The sequence below is a fragment of the Rhinatrema bivittatum genome, chromosome 13, assembly GCF_901001135.1.
Source record: "Rhinatrema bivittatum chromosome 13, aRhiBiv1.1, whole genome shotgun sequence".
Taxonomy (NCBI): Eukaryota; Metazoa; Chordata; class Amphibia; order Gymnophiona; family Rhinatrematidae; genus Rhinatrema; species Rhinatrema bivittatum.
This window is the reverse complement of record NC_042627.1, coordinates 18,016,102-18,036,788: the sequence shown is the minus strand read 5'-3', so window position 1 is coordinate 18,036,788 and position 20,687 is coordinate 18,016,102. Positions and strand designations below refer to the sequence as shown.

Genomic DNA, 20,687 nt, shown 5'->3' with positions numbered 1-20,687 from the left:
TCTCCAGAGGACTTTGGTGTCCAGTGCGCTCAAGCAATAAATTCTCTAGAAGCATGTACATTTACAAAAAAGTATTCTATATCTCTCTTTGTTATACATACATCAAAGTGTCCTGCATTTGAAAGTTGGCCACTGTGAGGACTAATCAGTAGGGATGTGCATTTGTCTTTTTTTGTTGTTTTTTTTTCAAAATTTGTTTTATTGTGATAAGGTAGCAAATGTACATCAAACGAGGATTATAAAAATACAGAACAAACTATTCTATTCAATATATTCTTGATGTTAGCAGTACACAGTAATAAACATTCCCACCACATTATTTCCAAAATAATTCCCTTTCCTGCTAACAAGAATGGTAATCTAAACTGAATTGGACATTTTTGCCTTGTTTCTTTTGTCCAAGCTAAATGTACAATCCCCTTCATAATTCCCAAAATTTCTGAGTTTGTTCATTTCAGAAAATAGGGTGCACTCTTTGTTAATAGTGCATACTATTTTCTAAAATAAATAAAAACAATAACAACAACAACAACTGAAAAAAAAGTCAATGAATAAAAAAGATTGAAAATGAATAAAATAAACCAAACTGAAAAATTGTCCCTACATATCCCTAATAATCAGATTCTCCTTTTATGGACTGCATCTGAACTAAATGTGGTCTTGTACCAGCTTCACATATTCAGTCCGCAGGGTTTCTATTTTTAATACTTGTCTCTATGGATGATTGCTACTCCGTCTCTACCCTTTTTCGCTGAGCCTGAATTGATGGCAGATTTTATATCCTGGAGGGTTAAACTATATTAAAGCAGAACCTTGGTTCTCAGTTGGAGGATCAGACCTGGAGATTTTTCAGTCGGTAGGGTTTTGTTTACTATTGATCTAGCATTGAAGTTTATGCAAACGAGGGGCTCTCTTTTAAGCGGGTTTATCTATATTCAGTTTTGTCTGGACTGCTATTAAGTGTCATCTGCCCATCTTGGGTTATGTTAGGTTTGGTTTTGGAGGGGCAGTCAGTGAGCATAAAATCAATTTACAATTTGCCAAAGTTACATAAGCAAAATACATTTTATGTTGTTTTTACATTGGTCTGGGTTTTTTTTTCCCCCTTATTTTGCTTTCATTTAGTCACCTCCTGACTCCTTTCACTGTTTATTTCAATTTTACTTTACTTTCTGATTCTTCGCTATTCTCCATCTACCTCTCCCCCCCCCCCACATTATTTTCTTCTCTCTTCTGCTTCACTTTCCATCTCACCCTCTGCTTCTCACTCAGTTTTTACCTCTCATATCTACACCCACTCCTTTCAGCATTCTCTAGCCCTCATTTCTTATTCCTTCTCTGTATCCTTCCCCTCCTTCCTACCCTTCTGTGTCCCCGTTTCTTGCCCCCACCTATTTCTTCCTGTCAGCTGTTTGTATCTCCCCTGTCTCTTACCCTCTTCAGCACTCCATTTCCTCACGGTCTCACTTTTTTTTTTTCCTTTTGCTGTTACTCTCCCTGTAGATTATCTCTAGTATATGGCAACTAGGGTATATGTTACAGGAGTGAGCCAGAAGAGGAGTTCTCAGTATGTATAGTCCCTTCTTCCCCTTTCAATGGCTTCTCTTATGCCCATCTCAGCTTGGGGGCCGTCCATAAATGACATCACACTATTTTGGCATGAAATCAAGGGCCTCCCCCCCAAATCACCACAAATCTCCAAACCCCCTTTCAAATCAGAACCCCCTTCATCCCAAACGTGGTAAACCCCCCCCTCATCGGAGCATGACATAATTTATGGATGACCCCTTGGGATCAAGGAGGCTGGTGATTTCTTAAATGTGAGGGAGGAGTGGGAAGACCCAAGCAAAAGCTGGAGCTGCCCATACAAGCAACAGGATGAGTCCACATAGCCCCACACTCTCTCCCCACAGCTTCACATTGCAGACAGGATGCTTCAAAGGAAGAGGAAGAAGATAGGGAGGAGCCATTGCTGGGATGCAGATACAGCAGCAACAGCTCTCTAAGCAACCTACATCTGCTGCTGGGAGGACCAGGATCAAGCAGGTGGGAGAAAGGATGGGGGGGGGGGGGGAGGGGGAGATGAAAGGTCCCTCGGAGTCTTCTGGAACATCCCAAGTGAAACCCTCATCCTTGGCTCACCATACTAGGGCTGAGTTCCTGATTCACTCCTAAGGCTTTAAGTCTGCTCTTATTTCCTATGGCCACTTAGTCAGAACTCCATGATAGTGTGCCAAAATAAATCTTTATTGAAAGATTTGCTTAATAAGAATACTGGTAACCTCCCCTTTCTTCAGAGTTAACTCCATTTTCCACTGCCCTTTATTGCCTCCCACTCAAACCCAGTCAGTCATTTTAGGGCTTATAATCCATGGCATTCAATTTGTTTATAAGTTGCCTATGCAGGCCTGTTTAAAAGGCCTTGCTGAAATCCACTACATCTAGTGCTCTTACTGTTCTAACTCTCTGGTCACCCAGTAAAAGAAATTTATTAGATTCATCTGAAAAGACCTACTTCTTGATTTTACCATGCTTCCTCAGATCCTGTAATTAATTCATTGCATTCCAGTGTGAGGGAGGATATAAGAAACTCCCTCAGAACACCTTAAAAGGACCAGCCACAGCTATCTGTATCGGTCCTCCTTAAGTTCTAACCCAGCAAGGGATTCTGGGCCAGGATGGATCACTGCAGACGAGGGATAAGAGACCAGGGCCCAGAGGTTTGGAGGGAGGTGGCCCCGGGGAGCAGAGAGGGAGCTACCATTTGTAAGGATCTGCTAAGTTTAAGGACTGTATTCTACCTGAAGTAAGGTGGGCTATATTAATTATTTTCACTCCCGATGTGAAAATATTCACTTTACAGTGAAACCAACTCAATAATTATTTTGAGTTGGTTTCACTGTAAAGGAAGTGCACAAGGAACAGCCAGAGTCTGCCTCCTGTTTCCTCTGGCTGTTATCAAGCTGCCTACTGCTCGAGCTACCACATTAAAAAAAAATGCAATAGCTTCTGTTTTAGCAGTGATTCTACTAATTTACTCACCACCAAGGTCAAATTAAACAGCATCTAGTGTCCAGCTTCCCTTATTTTCACTTTTGTGAAGACAATACATCTCTTCCTGTCTCCCATCTTTTGGAGGCACTTCTGACTCTAAAGCAGCATTGATCTGGTGAAACAATGGAGCTTCTAGAACGTCCCTAAGTTCCCTTAATACCTTTGGTGTATCCCATCAGGCCCTATTGCTTTATTTATTTGTAGTTTTGCTTGCTCCTCGTTAACACAAGCTTCTGAAAACTGATGTAGGCCTACCTCCCTCCCTTCCATTCCAATTTGTGTCCATTTTCTGTGGTCCTTCCACAGAAGGATCACAGAAAATGGACCTTCAGTGAAGTTAAAGGACCATTCAGTAAGCTGAACAGAAATATCTGTTAAGAGAGAAGTTTTCAAAGCCATTTCTGCATGTAAACAGTACTTTACATGCAGAAATGGGATCTTTGAAAACAGACTGTCCTATGTGCAAATAAACGTACATGTGTAGTACCAGTATAGGCATGCTTTTGTGCACACATAGTTTTGAAAATTTAACAAAATGGTTTGTTGCCCTTACACTACTTTCTTTTAGATTTGTCAGCTGCTCTTCCAATTCTCCCTAACATTTCCCGCACAGTTGACTCCTTGAGGTACTCCCCTATCCTAACACAGATATTTTTTCCCAAACTTTAGGGCCCTCACCTTTGAATGAACCCCCTGTGTTCTAATCCTGAGCCTCTCCATCTAGTGATCGCTGGATCCCAGGCGATCCCCCTACTGTTCCTGATGCGTTAGCGCCCAAGTCCCGTAGCATCTCATCATGTGTGGGTTCCATTACCAGTTCCTGGAACAGTCCTTCCTGCAGAGAACCCAGGATCTCCATGGTTCTAGATGACACCAGCCGGGATGTCCAATCAATGTCCATCAGATACTTCAGAGTGATTTTGTGAATGTCTTCAATTACATTTTTATCCTGCCTACAAAGGAGATCTGTATATACACTTTTTCAAATGTATAATTTGTTAATGCTTTGGGAACTGGGAAAAAAAAAAGCAATAGCAGCAGGCTTCAGACATTATCGAAACATGGCTACCATGCTCAGGAACTAATGATCAAGTCTGCATTTATGATGGCATTTAAATGAGCCCTCAGTTATATGAAAATGGCAATGGAGGAGTAACAATATTCTTTACTTGCTATCCCCTAGGTTTATTCATTCAGCCCAAAGCCAAAAACCTGGCCTGACAGGAAGAGGTTGATGTGCATTATCTCCATTGCTGTGGTTGTCCTGTCCCTGATTGCTGTGGCTGCGATACTGATTGGTGTTAAAATGACTCAGGATCACACCGAGAAGGTGAGGACCTTTGCTGATTTCATATCGGGTGGTCATAGGATTAAACATTTCTTTATATGATGCAGGTGTTCTTTTGGGGTATGAAAAGCACTGTGCAAAATGTTAGTAAAATGTTCATGAGCACAGTAATACTTCTCAGTGGAGATGACGGGTAGCCCAGCCCCTAGCACAAACCATGATCTTCACTTGACTTGCACAAAGAAGCTCTCCAGGGCCCTTGGACCACCTTTACTCAAGGGATGTCTCAGATACATGGGGCAGGAGTGACACCCAATTGTTCCTTCCCCACTGGTGCTAAAATTCAAATTGGTGCTGGCTGATCAGACACTTCCCTTTGCCCCTTCGTGTGTGTGTGTGGGGGGGGGGGGGGAAGGATCCCAGGTCAATTGGCCCTATTTTGAATTTTTGAGCACCAAAGGGGTAGGAGAAATTAAGCATGATTCCTACCCCATAGAGCTGAGGCAGCCCTTGGGTAAGGGGTGGGGGATCGTGGGGAGCATGGCTTTTTTTTGTAAGTTGGGTGGGAGGGCAGGGTTATTTTTTATTTCTGTTAGGGGAAGAGAGCTGCTTGGGCGTAGCATAAGGAAATTTGGTGTCGGGGGAGAACGACTGAACCTGGAGCTACCTACCCCGTTAAGTACTGCAGCACAAGGAGGCTGGGAACATGCAGATGTTACTGCCATGGAAACCATCCCTGCATTCCTGACCACAGAGTACTCGCATACTGATATTTTAATGCAGGTTAATAAGTCCCATAGAAAGTCTATTAATAGAATAAAGTACATCTTCAGCCTCTTTTCCTCAGTGTTAAACGTTGTGCACCCCAGTTGTCTCCTAGTGCAATTTATCCTCCTCCAACGATTAGTGTAAGCGGTCATCAGGACAGGGCTAGTGTAAGCGGTCATCAGGACAGGGCTAGTCCTTAGACTAACCCTCCTCCAGAGAGGAGGGTTAGTCTAAGGACTCTCCTGTGTTAAGACATCAAGCAAGAGAATTTTTAGTCCCAGACTTGACGTGGAAAAGCCTGTTTTAAGAGTGCTTTCCTAGCTGTTTCTAACAGAGGGAGGCAGGAGACACAGATGTCATTCTGCTCCATGTGTCTAAACGTGTGAACTTCTAATGCTCATTCAGTATGATGCAAAGGGATGACTTTCAAAATGAGGACAGGTGCAAAGTCTGTGGCTGCCTTGTACAAATTTTCAATGTATATGCACAGACCACAGATGAATGCACATACACATGCACTGGTTAGCTGAGGAGTACACTGAGTCCGGACTCATTTCTGCAAACCTTGGCATGGATTCTACAAAAGTCAGGGAAGATTTGCCTCCAATACCCAAAGCATATTGCTGGTGAATTACCAAGGGAGGTACTAGATCAAGATATGCCCTTGCAAAAATAAGTGTTTACTGAAAACTATGAAAATGAAAAAAAAGCAGCTGTTTGTACAGACATTTGACATGTTTTTATTTAAAATCATTTGTTAACCTCTTCCCTGATTAAAAAAAAAAAAAATCTCAGTTACAGAAATTACAGGGATTTACTGATCCTTGCTGAGTTTTCCTCACTCCTTTATTTGATGTTTAAGAACTCGCGTGGCAACTGATGGACTTTCTGGCTCCCAAGTCCCTTATAGTTCCAATGCTTGAATCTAGTCTGTCCCCACTTCTCCTCCTGAACCTTTGGAAATAGAGCACCATATAGATACAGCTCCCTCCTCTCACATGTCCGGTCACTTCTGGACAGGCAGCCGGCACTTTCCTCCTTCTCACTGGCTCCTATAGAGCACCATATAGATACAGCTCTCTCCTCTCACGTGTCCGGTCACTTCTGGACAGGCAGCCGGCACTTTCCTCCTTCTCACTGGCTCCTATAGAGATCCTTGTTCTCCATGAACTTGGATCAGGGTCTCCTTCTCCCCCCCCCCCCCCCCCCCCCCCCCCCAGAAAGCAGGACCAGGTTTACTCTCTCGGAGCAGGGATACTTTCCACCAAACTGGTGAACACAACAGGAACGATTGCTCTTCGAAAGGTATCAGAAGTTCCATATGATCTTCTTTTCCTACCCAAAGACCACAGAGCAACTAGAATACAGGCAGGTTATTTCCCTTCCCAGATATGTGATCCTGAGACTAAACTTCTCTCCCTTTCATCCTACCCTTCTGACTAGAAAAGTTTTCAGGCTGCTCTAACCCAACCCAGGACTGCACCATTGTGGCCACTCCTAGAGGAGGGCACCATAGCAAATGGTTTAGTCCAAGATACAACACTCTGACATCCTCAATATGTCCTCTACTGGGCAGAGCATAGATCTAGCAAAGGGATCATAGGCACCTTTACATTAAACTATTTTAGTTCTGGGTGGAGTTTCTTTATTTTTCTGAGACACACAGGGCCACTGAGCCACGTATATTTTAACATAGGAAGTTATTTTTATTCAGCAAACTTAATGATTATTTGTCTGCTAACAATGTTTCTAAGATCTAGATTCTACGCAGTAGCAAGTGCAGTACACCAGCGGTTTTCAAAACATTTTCCATGGGAACCAGTAGAAAAAAAAAATTCTTCTTGTAACCCAATGAAAGAAAAACTCCCCACTCCTAAGTGCACACAAGCAAGCATTCTGCAGCAAACTCACGTCCACCACCACCTCCCCCATACCCTTTGCTCACATTTACCCACACAGCTAATTTTTACCCCCGCAGAATTTACTGTTCACTTATCACACCCTTCCTCCCCACCTTCACTCACCCCTTCTCCCACCACTCACTGTCACTGATTCTCCTGCTCCGTGCTGTTCACTCATGTTGAATCTCAGGCTTCTTGGCTCTCATCAGGAAAGCACAGCTGAGAGTACGGCCATCATGCGGCTTTCAGGAAGTTTGAACCATACGGTACCCGTACTGTTAGCATTGTTCTCATGAAGACGGCCAAGAAGCCCAAGAGCTCACGCAAAGCAGGAGTGTTGGAATGGGACTGCAACCCAGTCACTAGTGTGCTATGACCCAGTACTGGGCCACGACCCCAAGTTTGAAAATCACTGCTGTATTCTGCCTTACCAAAGATTTGGGTCTGACTGCTGGGCCCATGAGGGGAATCTTAGTCATGGCTCAGTGGTGACACCTAGTGGCCAGTCACAGGGTCCACATTGGCTGAGTTCCCCAGGAAGCCCTGGTTTGTAGTCCCTATCCATGGACTGTTGCTGTGGACTGAATTGGGATAGGGGATACACCATTAAGGGGGGGGGGGGGGTGGGGGAGAAACTCAGGGTAATTGTGAATTATGGCTCATAGCACTATAGGCCAATAAAAGCCAATTCTAAATGAGCTGGACACCAAAGGAGCAGGAAGATACTGCTGGGTCAATTTTTCTTTTCTAAAATCCAAATTTGGATGAAGAAGTCCATAAAGAAGACAAAGACATAAAACAGGGTGAGTTTTATCCTCAATACAGCCTGGTCTACTGCTCAGTGCAAGGCTGAAGTCTGAATGCTACGTAGAAACATTTCTTGTAGGTATAGGTTATATGCTTCCATGGAGCTGGGGGAGCATATTCTTGTACTATATAGATAAGAATAGATGAATAGGAAAAGATGCACATTAGGCAAACATCTTTTACATTTTAACTTTTTGTACTGATTGAATTGCATCACCTCCGCCCATCTGAGAGCAGCATGGGTACCCGTGGAGTCATTTGCTTATTTGATTTATATTCCACTTATTAGACACTTCAAGGCAGATTACATGCAGGCACTGTGGGTATTTATGCTGAAAGTTGCTTGGAAATTCTGCAGTGCTTTGACAAATTCACAAATTACTATTCTAATATGTTTTTAGCCTATGTTCTGAGAGACCAGAAGGCTTATAAGCTCACTCTGTGTGTGTCTGTCGGTAATGACTTGCATTTGGCATCCTATCCACACCAAATTTACAGGACATGTCATGGGAAACGTGAAGATTTGAACAGGGGTGGTTTTTATTTTAGATCCACACATGTATCCCTGCATAGGCCCAGAAAGTGGGCCCCTTTAGTTCTGGGTGGAACTTCTCATTTTCAACAGCTTGTGATACCATTGCAATACTAGAATTCATTATTGTCCCGCGCAAGGCTTTTGTTCCCTTTCTGTGGGTGACTGCTCTCATACTCTACGTATTAAGGTCCGAACACCCATTTCAACTGCACATCCAGAGAAAAACTGGCTGTACTGTGTTAATAATGGTACCAGTCTTACTCATTACTAGCTCTTACCTGTACAGTTGCTCTGATGTCTATGGATTTAAGCACCAAATGCTATACATGGTTTTTTTTTAATTGCTTAATTTTTTTCTATCTAGAATTACATGTGTTTGACCCTTGAATATATGCCTGCATTTAATTTCTAGATTTTCCAAATCACACACAACGAGAATGGCAAAGAAACCCTAGAGACAGCCACGGTGAACAAGGATAAAGGTGTGGCGACATTCTACGTGACTGGAGTCAATACCTCCGCCATTGTGGTGTACGATTACACAAATGTGAGTAACAGCCTGCTGACATCCATTTTCCGGTAGTGTCTCATCTTAATCATTGTGTCCACTTCACAAGCAGAAAAACTGACAAACTTAAGCTATCATTGTATATTCCTATTCAAAGTGATGCTTTTAAATATATGTTTTAAAAAGTTCCATTTTCTACATTTTCTACAGCAAGCTGTATCAGAAAAGTGGTAACCCTTACCTGCTTTGCCTTTGGTTCTTGGCATGTAACTTCTGGTAGGGCCAGGACTACAATTGCTGAAAGAGCAGTCTGTGTCCTGGAGATAAGCACAGACAAGTCTGTGCTTCTTGGCCTCAGATTTATTGAGCATGAGAGGAAAAAAAGTTTCAAACCTGAAAGGCAATGGGAGGAATCGCTCTGCCTTAAATCAGAATGAGAAATGTGCAAACTTTCCCAAAATTGTTTGCAAACTAATTTGATGAACCTGCCAGAATTTTTTTTTTTTTTGGGGGGGGGGAATTATTTATTTATTTATTTATTTTAAGTTTTTCTATACCGGCATTCGCGATAAATATCGCATCATGTCGGTTCACAATTAACAAGTGGATAGGAACAAAATCAAAAAATAACATTTAGTAATAAATAATAATAATAATAATAATAGTAGTAAAAAACATAGATCAAGAGGAATGTAGCACCTGCTATGATTCTTAGCCCGTTCCTAGCATGTGTGGAGTTTTTACATGTTGGAGTCGTCCTTCTTTGGGGATGGGCTGGTTCAGGGGATATATATTTATTTTATTTATTTATTTAAGGTTTTTATATACCGGCATTCATGAAGCGATCACATCATGCTGGTTTACAAATAAACAGGGGTGCAATAAATACATCAAAAACAGAAATAATGTGTCGAAGAAAGCAGTTACAATTAACAAGAACTATTGAACTGGGATCAGAGGAAATAAAGATAGATTAGCAGAGACTAAATTATATACAAGGATAAGAGGTACAGCTGCTGTGTTGGATATGTTGATGGCGAGGTGCATTAATTTAAGTCCATTTAAGTGCATTAATTTAAATATTGTCCCTCTTGGCTTTGTGACGGACCCTACAGTTATATCACCATTAAGAACTGGGTGAAACTTTAGTCGGTTAAGAGGGCAGGTTAGTATATGGGGGAGGTATTATTGAAATGCAGCCCTTCTCTATGAGGGCATCCCTGAGCGTCTATATAGCAGTGCTCTACAGAGAGCTCGGGAGCCAGTCCCTTTAGCGTTGCTAAGAGTTAGGAAGCAGAGGGGAGTTTTGCCTGAGTTGTTTTTTTGAGGCCTAGCCAGAATTGCTAGGCAAGCCACTTCCGAAGGAAGTGGTGAAGACAAACTGTGAAGGATTTCAAAGGGGCATGGGATAAACACTGTGGATCCCTAAAAGGCTAGAGGATGGGGATAAATAAAAAAGCTAAACCGGTACAGAGCAGCAGTTACTACCCTTAAGAGAAACATGGGGGTAACCTGCACGGAGCGGCAGGTTACCCCCATGTAACCTGCCACCCCTGTTCAAATCTTCACGTTTCCCATGACATGTCCTGTAAATTTGGTGTGGGTAACTTGCTGGGCAGACTGGATAGACCATTTTGGTCTTTTTATGACATCATTATTATGTTACTGACCAGGGTCGGGAGGGGTTTCCACTTAGTCTCAAAAAACTCACTGGCTGGTTAGGATTTTCCATATGGGTCTATTTTTTAGGTTTTAAGATTTTAAGTGATAAGAGCCTCGCTGGATACCTGGGCCTTTCTTGGACTCAGGGCATGGGGAAGGACTCTGTGACCATGGCTGTGCAGGTTAGGGAGGACTTGCCCTCCATACCCTCAGTGACCTGCTGCAAGGAGGAACTCCACTGTTAAATTCAGTTGAAGAGAAAAAAACTTTGATTTCAAGATCCAGGAAGACGTTTTGGCTGCCCTTCCTTCCTGTTTGAAGAAAGGAGAGTGGCTTGATCAAAAGGCATCCCTCCCATCATGGATCCAGAAAGAAGAAATAGACTGTGTAAGAACCAAAGGGATCCAGAAGATCTGCAGAAAGCATAAATCACTGGGAACCCCCATCCAGTGTTTTCACCACCCTGGGGAGAGAGCAAATGCCGTAGACTCTGTACCATTTTTACCGGATTGGAAGGGGTTTTAAGCCAAGCTAAAGAGAGCCTGCCCACTTAACCAAGCCCTGGAGGGTGGATGTTTTCCCTGAACCTGGTATGTGAGTCCTGCATAGACAGAGACTGTAAGAAAACAAATCAAGAGCGTTCTGTGGGGCTGCAGTTTGAGATATTGCGCCCTTCATCACCATTGTTTGAACAGTAAATCTAATTTTGGACACTAACTCAGTGACTCCCGAGTATTTATTTTCACACTCACTGCACCCACTATAAGGACAAGTCCCCTCTCCCAAGGGAACACAAAGGAGAAGGGAATGAGTAAGAAGGTCACCCCTGAAAGTGAATCTTCCCCACCACCTCCAAAGGATCCGGCCCTGGGAGTAAGAGGGATTGTGAAAGAGCGAGCCAGTGAGTGGTTCCAGCCCCAAAGAGAAACAGATTTTATGGCCCCACTGAGCAGGATAGGCACAAAAGGGTGGGATTACAGCTGCTTCACAGCAGACGGATCAGACCAGGGGGTGAATGTGTTTCCTGCTACACGGTGGGAGGCAAGGAGTTTGAGAGAATAGGGGAATTTTGGAGCAGTAACCTGGAAGGAGGGTCAGGAAGTCTCCCTGACTGACGGGACTGGATCTAGGTGAGGGTCTTCCCATGAACATTTCAACAAAATCCTCCCAGTAAATCTGGGAAAGATACAAAAAATATGTCCAACGCAGAACCAGGCTGAAATTCATCCAATTCCAGTTCGTCTTCCAATTATTTGCACGTATCTAATAAGACCCCCCCCCCCTACAAACTACAATTCATGAGTCACTAGATGTCAGCAAAAGTACAAAACATGAGCTGCAAGTCCCTAACTGGCAGATTCACAGGTCGCAAGTTTTGCTTCATATTTCCTGAATGGCCAAAATACCAGAGACAGAGCAAAAGGTATCTCAAGCCCCCTATCTTATGCTCTCCACATATAGTATCTAAGCTATATAAGTCCAAAAAGCCTGATACTCTGCAAATTAATCACACAAAACTCCAGTAAATGATTCATGGATCACTAACCCACATCTGTGAATCACAGTTACAGGGTAGGATCACAAACGACCAAACAAATCAATGTTGGGAAGTTTGTGGATCATGATCACATTTGCTTTAGACCTGTAGATTTTCTAGGTTTGAAATCCAACAGTTTGATCACGTGCCAAAGCAGAGGCTCCACGGTACAGAATGATTCTTCAGAGGAATAACCATGATAGCCTGGGTCAGTAAAAATAACAGGCAGGTGGCACCTGACAGACTAACCAATGTACTGAGGCATGAGCTTTCGGGAAAGAGTCTACTTGTCATTTTTGTACACAATAAAATTGATCAACATCAATTTGAAGGCATTTTTGTAGGACACATCTTTCTTGTGGGAGGCCAGAGTTGGATTCTCGAGCCTGGTTTCTCTTCCTCAGACGGACTGGGGATGCTGCAGTGCCAATATTTAAAGCCCTGGAGGGGAGGGGTGGCAGAAAAGAAAAGGGTTCAGGGGGTTGCAAAGGTAGTTCCCACCATCACACAATAGTGTTACCTAGTGGCCAATACAAGTGTATTGTGGCATGGCACCCCCTAGTGGCAGGTCCTTTGGGGGTGACTTCTTGCTTGGAAGCTTATTCTCAAGGACTGCTCTAGCAGGGACAGCACTGAAGCTTCTCCTGGAAGCGATGCTGACACTGAAACCTTTAGGCAAGGAGGCTATTGGTTAAAGTTACGTAGACTGGGAGGCCCTCATTGAGACAGGTCTGTACGCATTCCCTCTCCCACGCCAAAAGTAAGAGTCACCTTCCAGTTATGGGACACGTTGCACACCCGGGCAGTAGCTTAATATGGTGCTCTAGAGTTTATTGAAGCCAACTTCACAGAAGAGAAGTCACACACAACATTAAAGTGTTGCCCAAAACACATTTCCACCTACTCAATGTGAGCTTAGGTTTCATATCCTTTTAAACCAGTGATTTGTTAAAATAAAACAAGCTTCTTTCTCTATGCTTCTCTACTATGCGTTCCTTCAACATGCATATAGGCCACGTAGGTTTAATACAACAGTGACTCCTAATTCTCCCAGATATAAAGTAGTCCTGGAAAACCCCCATTAACAGAAGGGCTCCCTAGGCCAGCTACGTAGCCTTCATTACAATTCTCAACAGCTGCCATAGTTTAATACAAGAACCCTTTTTACACAGCTACTAGCTCATAGTTACTGTTAACCCCCAAAACATTTCCTTTTCTTCATATTAATTCCTACTCGGTTGCCAACAAAAATAGGCACTCCCAGCATTTAAATAAAAGCTTCTACCTTTGCTTTTTCAGTAATGGACCTAGCAACTCTAATTAACCCATAACAATGCTAGAGACTCTTATCCCACAAACTGCTGCCCAGAAGTGAAAAGGGAAAGAGATAATCTTAAGGCTGACTTAGCTTTAGAATAAAGGTGCGCCTGGGCACCGCTCTCCTTCTGCCTCAGCCTCTCCGTCCTCCTAGCCTTCCATTGAGCTCTCCTGGATTGCCTGCTGCTCCTCCCTGCTTTCTGGCGGGCCCCTCTGTATATGAGTCAGTCTTCTCCTCCCTAGGAAGACATCGCCTCTTTGTTTCCCTGCCCCCACACTTCCAGGGGTTGACTACCAGGGCATCTGGGAAATGTAGTTTCCCTTTACTTCCTGCAAAGGAACCTTCACACCTGCACGCCCTCCACGGAGCGCGTGTACGGGAGCAGTGAGGCATTCCTGCCCTTAGCCACGAGCGTCGGGGATCCCGCTTGGGCAGACGGAAGCAACCCGAAGCCTCCCTGCCAGGGTCACGGCCTCCTTCCCCTCCTCCCAGCAAGAGTCCTCTTGAAGCCTCTGGGAGCATATCTGGCAGTGGACACCCCCCCTCCCCTCCTCTCCTATTCTAAGCTCGAAGCCTGGGAACACCTCTGGACAGCTATGTCACGACAAACGTGACTTCTGTTCAGGCCAATTAGTGTGTCCCTGCGGGATGCAGGGCCACAGTTGTCTCTTGAATCTTTCTTGGGAGAGAAGGCTGATGCCACTCCCCCGGAATGTACTAGAATGGCCTGAAATATAGGAACCTTCCCACCTGAAGGAAAAACACCCTAAAGCTTTACAGCGCAGAGACTCACCACTGGCTCAATCACCACAGTATTCAAGAGAGAGCTGGGTTGGTGGCCCCTGGCCAAAGACTATCACTGCGATGGATGGACTAGACGGGGTTGGGGGGGAGTTAGAAATGGAGCAAAAGCCCGAGTAGCTGTTATTCAAGACGCATGGCACCATAGACCCGGAAGTGGTTGATACCAGTTGAGCAGGAGGCCCTAAGGAGTGGGAGGAAAATTCTAGGCCAAAAATAATTTTTTTTTTTTTTTTTTACAGAAGGGGGACGTTCCAAATTAATCATTCAACGCAGACACACTATAGAGAATAACTACTGAATTTATAGGACTCCTATACAAACATATAAAATACTGTCCTTTCTATCAAACCGTCCAAATATAGGGCAGTTTTAACCATGTGGGACAAGTGCTCTGAACACGAGTTCTCATTAATTGCGGAACAGTTGGCAACTCTATTGCTTAATACCAAAAGTAAAACAAATTATAGCACATCCCACTCTCACTGCTCTCTTATTCCATGACAAACCCTTACGGGTACATTTTCTAAAGATGGCCGCGGGGATTTTTAAAGGCCCGTGGCCACGCACGTATCTCCCAGTACGTGCCGAGGAGCTGGCAGAAATAAAGGGGCAAGGAAGGGCCCGGGTGGGGTGGGGGCCAGCCGGGATCACGCCGTTAGGCACTGTCCTGGTGAGACACGCGCCGGCCACTTACTATGTTGCGGAGGGCAGGTAAGTTTAGAGACAAAAAACCCCCCCTAAGATATAGGGGTCAGGGCGGAGAGGGGAAAGAGAGACAGGGTAGGTAGGGGGTTAAGGAAGTTCCCTCCCAGTCCACTCCTTTATTGGCGCGCGCATGTTATAAAATTGGCATGTCCGTGTGTGCACGCCGGGGACCGCGCACACTTGGATGCCTGCGCGCCGGTTTAAAAATTCACCTTTCAATGCTGAGCATCCTAGGAGGAGCTTGCAGACTCTCGACTGCAGCAAATGCCAATACTAGGTCAGGTGGAGAAATAATGTGGTTATTTCTTTTCTCACAGAGTGTCATCGGTGTCAAGGGTGACTCTTCTTCCTGCTATGTTACTAAAATGGATGTGAAGAAGGTGCCCAGTCTGGATTCTATCAGTGAAAAATACCAGTCACTGCAGGTGAGATATCCACCTTCCCAGGATGTGATGTTGCAAAGGATTTAGCTTAAGAACATAAGATATGCCATACTGGGTCAGACCAAGGGTCCATCAAGCCCAGCATCCTGAGTCCAACAGTGGCCAATCCAGGTCACAAGTACCTGGCAAGTACCCAAAAACATTAAATAGATCCCAAGCTACTATTCCTTCTTGATTATGGACCTCCTCTAGGAACTTATCCAAATCTTTTTTAAACCCAGTTACACTAACTGCCATAACCACATCCTCTGGCAATGAATTCCAGAGCTTAACTAAGTGTTGAGTGAAAAGGAATTTTCTCCAATTTGCTTTAAATGACCTACTTGCTAACTTCATGGAGTGCCCCTTAGTCCTTTTATTGTCAGAGAGTAAATAACCGATTTACATTAACCTGTTCAAGTCTTGTCATGATTTTGTAGATTTCTATTATATCCCCTCTCAGCCATCTCTTCTCCAAACTGAACAGCCCTAAGCTTTTTAGCCTTTCCTCATAGGGGAGCCATTCCATGCCCCTTATTTTGGTCGCCTTTCTTTGCACTTTCTCCAGTGCAACTATATCTTTTTTGAGATGCAGCGACCAGAACTGCACTCAGTTATTTAAGGTGCAGTCTCAGCATGAGTGATACAGAGGCATTATGACATTTTCTGTTTTATTTTCCATTCCCTTCCTAATAATTCTTAACATTCTGTTTGCTTTTTTGATCACCACAGCGCACTGAGCCGACGATTTCAATGGATCATCCACTCTGATGCCTAGATCTCGGTCCTGGGTGGTAACTCCTAATATGGAACCTAACATCGTGTAACTACAGCAAGGGTTATTTTTCCCTATATGTATCACCTTAGCTTTATCCACATTAAATTTCATCTGCCATTTGGATGCCCAGTCTTCCAGTCACAAGGTCCTCCTGTAATGTATCACAATCCGCTTGAGATTTAACTACTCTGCATAACTTTGTGTCGTCTCCAAAATAGCCACTGCCATTAGCAATGGTTACATGGAATAGACTTAGTTTTTGGGTACTTGCCAGGTTCTTATGGCCTGGATTGGCCACTGTTGGAAACAGGATGCTGGGCTTGATGGACCCTTGGTCTGACCCAGTATGGCATGTTCTTATGTTCTTATGATCTGTAATATGTCTTTTTTTTTTTTTTTTTTTAAATGGACATTTTCTAGATGACACACACATATATATCCAAAGCTTTGTCTATGGTTAAATATTTTGAGATATTCAACCAGCCGCATTTTTTTTTTCATGTGAACCCAGGAATGGATTTAGGATTTTGCTGCCCCCCCTAGGCACTTTGGGTGCTTTCAGCCGCCCCACCACCTGTAAGGATCTATTACAAGGTAGCAAAGGGTTGTTCTCTGTTGAATTAGATTCAGCAGAGCTGGAAGGCAGCAAATCTTAGCCACCCTGCTGTCCCCTAAATGTTTTCCTAAGCACAAGTATAATGGGTGCCTGTTGACAAATCCAGGGCTGTGTGAAACAGAGGTTTCAGCTCGCTTCTTCAAACGTTCCTGTGCAAATTTTGTGCGTGCTTCTACATTTTTATAGCATAGAGCAGAAACATTACACATAATGCTTATCCATCAGACATCTTGCGTTCTTTCTGTTCACTTCTCTCACTTATGATCATTAAGTACTTTATATATTTGTCTGTTTATTGACATGTTCATTACAATACATAAAGAAAAAGTAAGTGAACAGATTTTCATAAGGGTGATAGCATGCAAACTTGAAAATATAACAACATTTTGGATACCAGGTGATCTTATGAATAATTCATTTAATAAATCCCAATCCTGCTTCCACCCCCCACTCCCACCCTAAACATTCATTTTCCTCTCATCCTAATCCCAGCTTGATCTTGGACTTCTCTGAACTAGAGGATATAACATGACTTTATCATTTGGTAACTGGGAGTACTTGTTTTGCATTGGGTGATTCTGCCCCTAGAGTAGATGCCTAACTCTGATCCATCTACGTGTTTATTGCTGACAGCCATCTTGGATCGGCTATCGGTTTGTTTTCTTGGATCACGTTCTAGAGTTGCCTTCCTTGGCTGAAATCCATTCCATTACTAGCAGGTTACGTAATTGTTATTTCCACAATTCTCCATCCTGTGAGCTGTCTTCTGCCCATTTGATCATGGTACATTTTTTGGCTATAATCATGCTTTTACAAACTAACAAGCAATGATTTATTTTAAAAAGCCAAGCTTGTAAGATTGCCCAAAGATACACAAAAGGATAGACTTAAGTGAGAAATGAATCATTCTGTTACCAGAAGCTATCTTATGGTTCCCAAAATCTGAAAAGTTAGGACATTCCCATATACAGTGTAGGTAAGTAACTTTATAAGACTTGCAGTTGCTATAGACATCTGTGGGGTTTAGCTGGATGAATATATTTTATTTATTTATACATTTTTATACCCCATCATTCAATTAGTATATCAGTCTGTTCACAATTGCTTCTACTGGTGATTAGTGAAATGTCTGTGTGTGTGTGTGTGTGGGGGGGGGGGGGGGAATGGTGGAACGCACATGGCAAGTAGAAGTTATTTAAACAATTCCCTCCCTCCCCATAAAGGTTGGACTGAATTTATTTTGCTCCTGATTCTCTCTGCTATCACTGCCTTCTCTGTATTCAGCAATCCTCCAGTAACAGCAGTGCTACACACAGTCAGCAGAGCGCCTATTTCAAGGTTCAGAAGGAGCCGGTGGCAGATCGCTCCTTGCTGGGAACCACCATCAACGTCCTCTGCAGCAATAACCCCATCTACTGGATGCAGGAGAGCTCAGGTAACTCTTGATGGGTGGGAAGAGTCTATGTCTCAAGGGAATCTCCTAGCAGCTGTGTTTCTCCTGCCCATGAAGATCCTGCCCCTCTGGACTGACAGAGACCTATTTTCTGATGTCTGGGTGGTCCTGTTATGTGGGGGAGGGGGATCTTTGGAGGGGAGATTCTTCTGGCTTAAAGCATCCAATGCAGGGGCATTTACGTTATGCACTAGGAGTGGGTGGCAAGATGCCATTTTGGGATCAGAGAAATGGCTCTTGTGGGGTAAGGGAAGGACGTCTCAATGCACCAGGGAAAGCGGAGTGCCTTGAGGAGCAGGGGGAGGAAGAGATGCCTCTAGGAGGCGAGGGATGCCGTTCAGGTGAGTGTGCAAGGGAGGGGAACATTTTTTTTTGGGGGGGGGGGGGAGGAAATAGAGCTTGCTGAGATTGCAGAGGTGGACACTTTATTTGTGATGGGCTTCTAGGAGAGGGAATCCCCTTTGCTGTCCCTTTCACTCTGGGCCAGTTAGCACAGGGGATTCCAGGCCACACTGTGCGTGGGGAAAAAAAAATGTAGCACCTAGTCTGAAGGAGAAGGTGTGGGGAGGGCAATTTTCAAAGCTATTTCCAGCAGAAACGGGCTCTTTGCAGATTGCCCTCCCTGTAGGTGCATCAAAGTGTCTGCAGAGCTGCACTGCACGCATGCTTCTACCCACAGGCAGAGGAAGCATGCAGGGGAGGGGTGCTGACGTGAAACATCATTGCAGACTGAGTCATTTTCAAAAGAGGACCTGCACAAAAAATAGGTGTGAGTTGATGTGAGCACTTTTTAGGCCAACTTTCATGGTAAATGCGTGGATGTAAATTAGTGCAAAGTCCACGGGTGAAATGCACCCAGGCACTTTGCAGCTATGTGGGCAATATGAAGGGCATCCACTAAACTTTGCCTTTACCGGGCCCCTGGGAAATAGCGGGAGATGAGTGCCCGCCCTGCTTTTTCCTGATAAAGCCTCATTTGCATACAGTGCTCCCTCATTTGCATATGAGTACGTGCTATATTTTTGCACTTACAAGTCAATGTGAGGGGGATCCATCTTAAAGGATAATTTTGGAACATTGCACAGAAGTCAGCTGGCAAATACGAATATAAGTTGCACCGACTGTCAGAGTGGACTCCACTGAATCTTCCCTCGCCTATTAAAATGTCAGCACATATTTTCTGTGAAAATTGATGTGAATAATTTTTTTAACCTGGAAAATATCTACGTAAGCTCAAACCCTTTCCCAACTCCCCCCCAGGAATGCTTCCGTTCAGTCTGGGTAAACTTAGGTGCGTACATTTACCTGCATATAGGGTGGGCAACTTAAGAAAAGCCAATTGCTGCCAGTAAATCATTTTACCCACATAAATGCTTTTTAAAATTACCCTCCCTGGTTGCAGGTTAGATCTTCCTGCAGAGCATGCTATTTTTTAATGCTTGCAAAAGGGTTTTAACATAAATGTTCACCTTTCTTGTATTGGATCCATAATGGCATATTGCAAGTCACAATCTAAGTGAATCACACTTACATATTTGATTTCTATAACAGTAAATGCAGGGTAGATTGTGGATTTATTTGATGGACAAGCATTACATGAAACGCTCTCTGCAGATATTCTAACGATGCTTTCAATCTGCTTTCTTATAGATGCTTCAAACACCCGTGCATACGTCTGCCACTACGTGAAAATTTGTATCTTGTGGTGGTGCTATCTTGTCTGCTTGTATTAATATCTCAGAGCAGCATGGTGGAAGAGGGAAGGGAGAGCTTCTGACAGAAGATTAATGAGCACACAATAGATCTAGGTCTCTGAATTTTCATTTATTCTTCAATCATATATCGATAGTATTTACTTATAAGAGTGGTGTTATGTTGTCGTTTGGTTGTGAGGACATCAAAGCTAAGTTGGTTCTGATGCTGCTCCTGACAGATGGTAAATGAAAGCGTCTGTTATCGTGGAAAGGGTCAGAGCCCTGCGGCGGCCGCCGCGTGCAGTTTCACACAGAAATTTCCTACTGCAGCTGCAATCCCATCCCGCTTTGAGATTATTTCAGTGACATAGAAGATCATCTTTTGTATCACTATTACATTTCATTTTTCTGTCAGTGTTGATTATTGATTTGCATCTTTCCTCAAATACTTGGGGGGGGGGTAATAAATTTTTGCATACTTGAGGAAAACTGTAATACTGAATGTAAAATAAAAATTCATTGGACTACTTTTCTTACTTGATTACTGTAGGTGCTGAAATTATTATAGAAATTATTTTGGTGATTATCTTATTGCCAGCTGCCTCTACTCTTCCGTCAGAGGCCAAGGGATGGGCACAGGACAAATTTTGTTTAATTTTTTTTGTTTGTTCGGGGGGGGGAGGAGTATTCAGATTTTCATTTTGTTTTATGTTTATTTTCGTTTGGTTTGTTTGACAAACCAAAACAAACATTACACTTAAAAAAAGAGAAAGGACTCCCCCCACCCTATGGTCCTTGTTCCTCCTCCATGACCCTGCTTACCTCTTTCTCCGAGGT

General features: G+C 43.6%; 1 protein-coding gene across 1 annotated transcript in view; it reads left to right on the top strand.

The window, feature by feature from the left end:
• The window catches only part of LOC115075476 (pulmonary surfactant-associated protein C-like), a 32,499-nt gene extending 12,120 nt beyond the window's left edge, over positions 1-20,379 (top strand). Inside the window, exons 2-6 of the mRNA XM_029575858.1 lie at positions 4,238-4,384; positions 8,766-8,900; positions 15,205-15,312; positions 17,988-18,138; positions 19,807-20,379. Of these exons, the coding sequence (XP_029431718.1) occupies positions 4,289-4,384; positions 8,766-8,900; positions 15,205-15,312; positions 17,988-18,138; positions 19,807-19,889 (573 nt within the window). The 5' untranslated portion in view covers positions 4,238-4,288 and the 3' untranslated portion in view covers positions 19,890-20,379. The remainder of the gene's footprint in view (positions 1-4,237; positions 4,385-8,765; positions 8,901-15,204; positions 15,313-17,987; positions 18,139-19,806) is intronic.
• Positions 20,380-20,687: the final 308 nt, after the last annotated feature.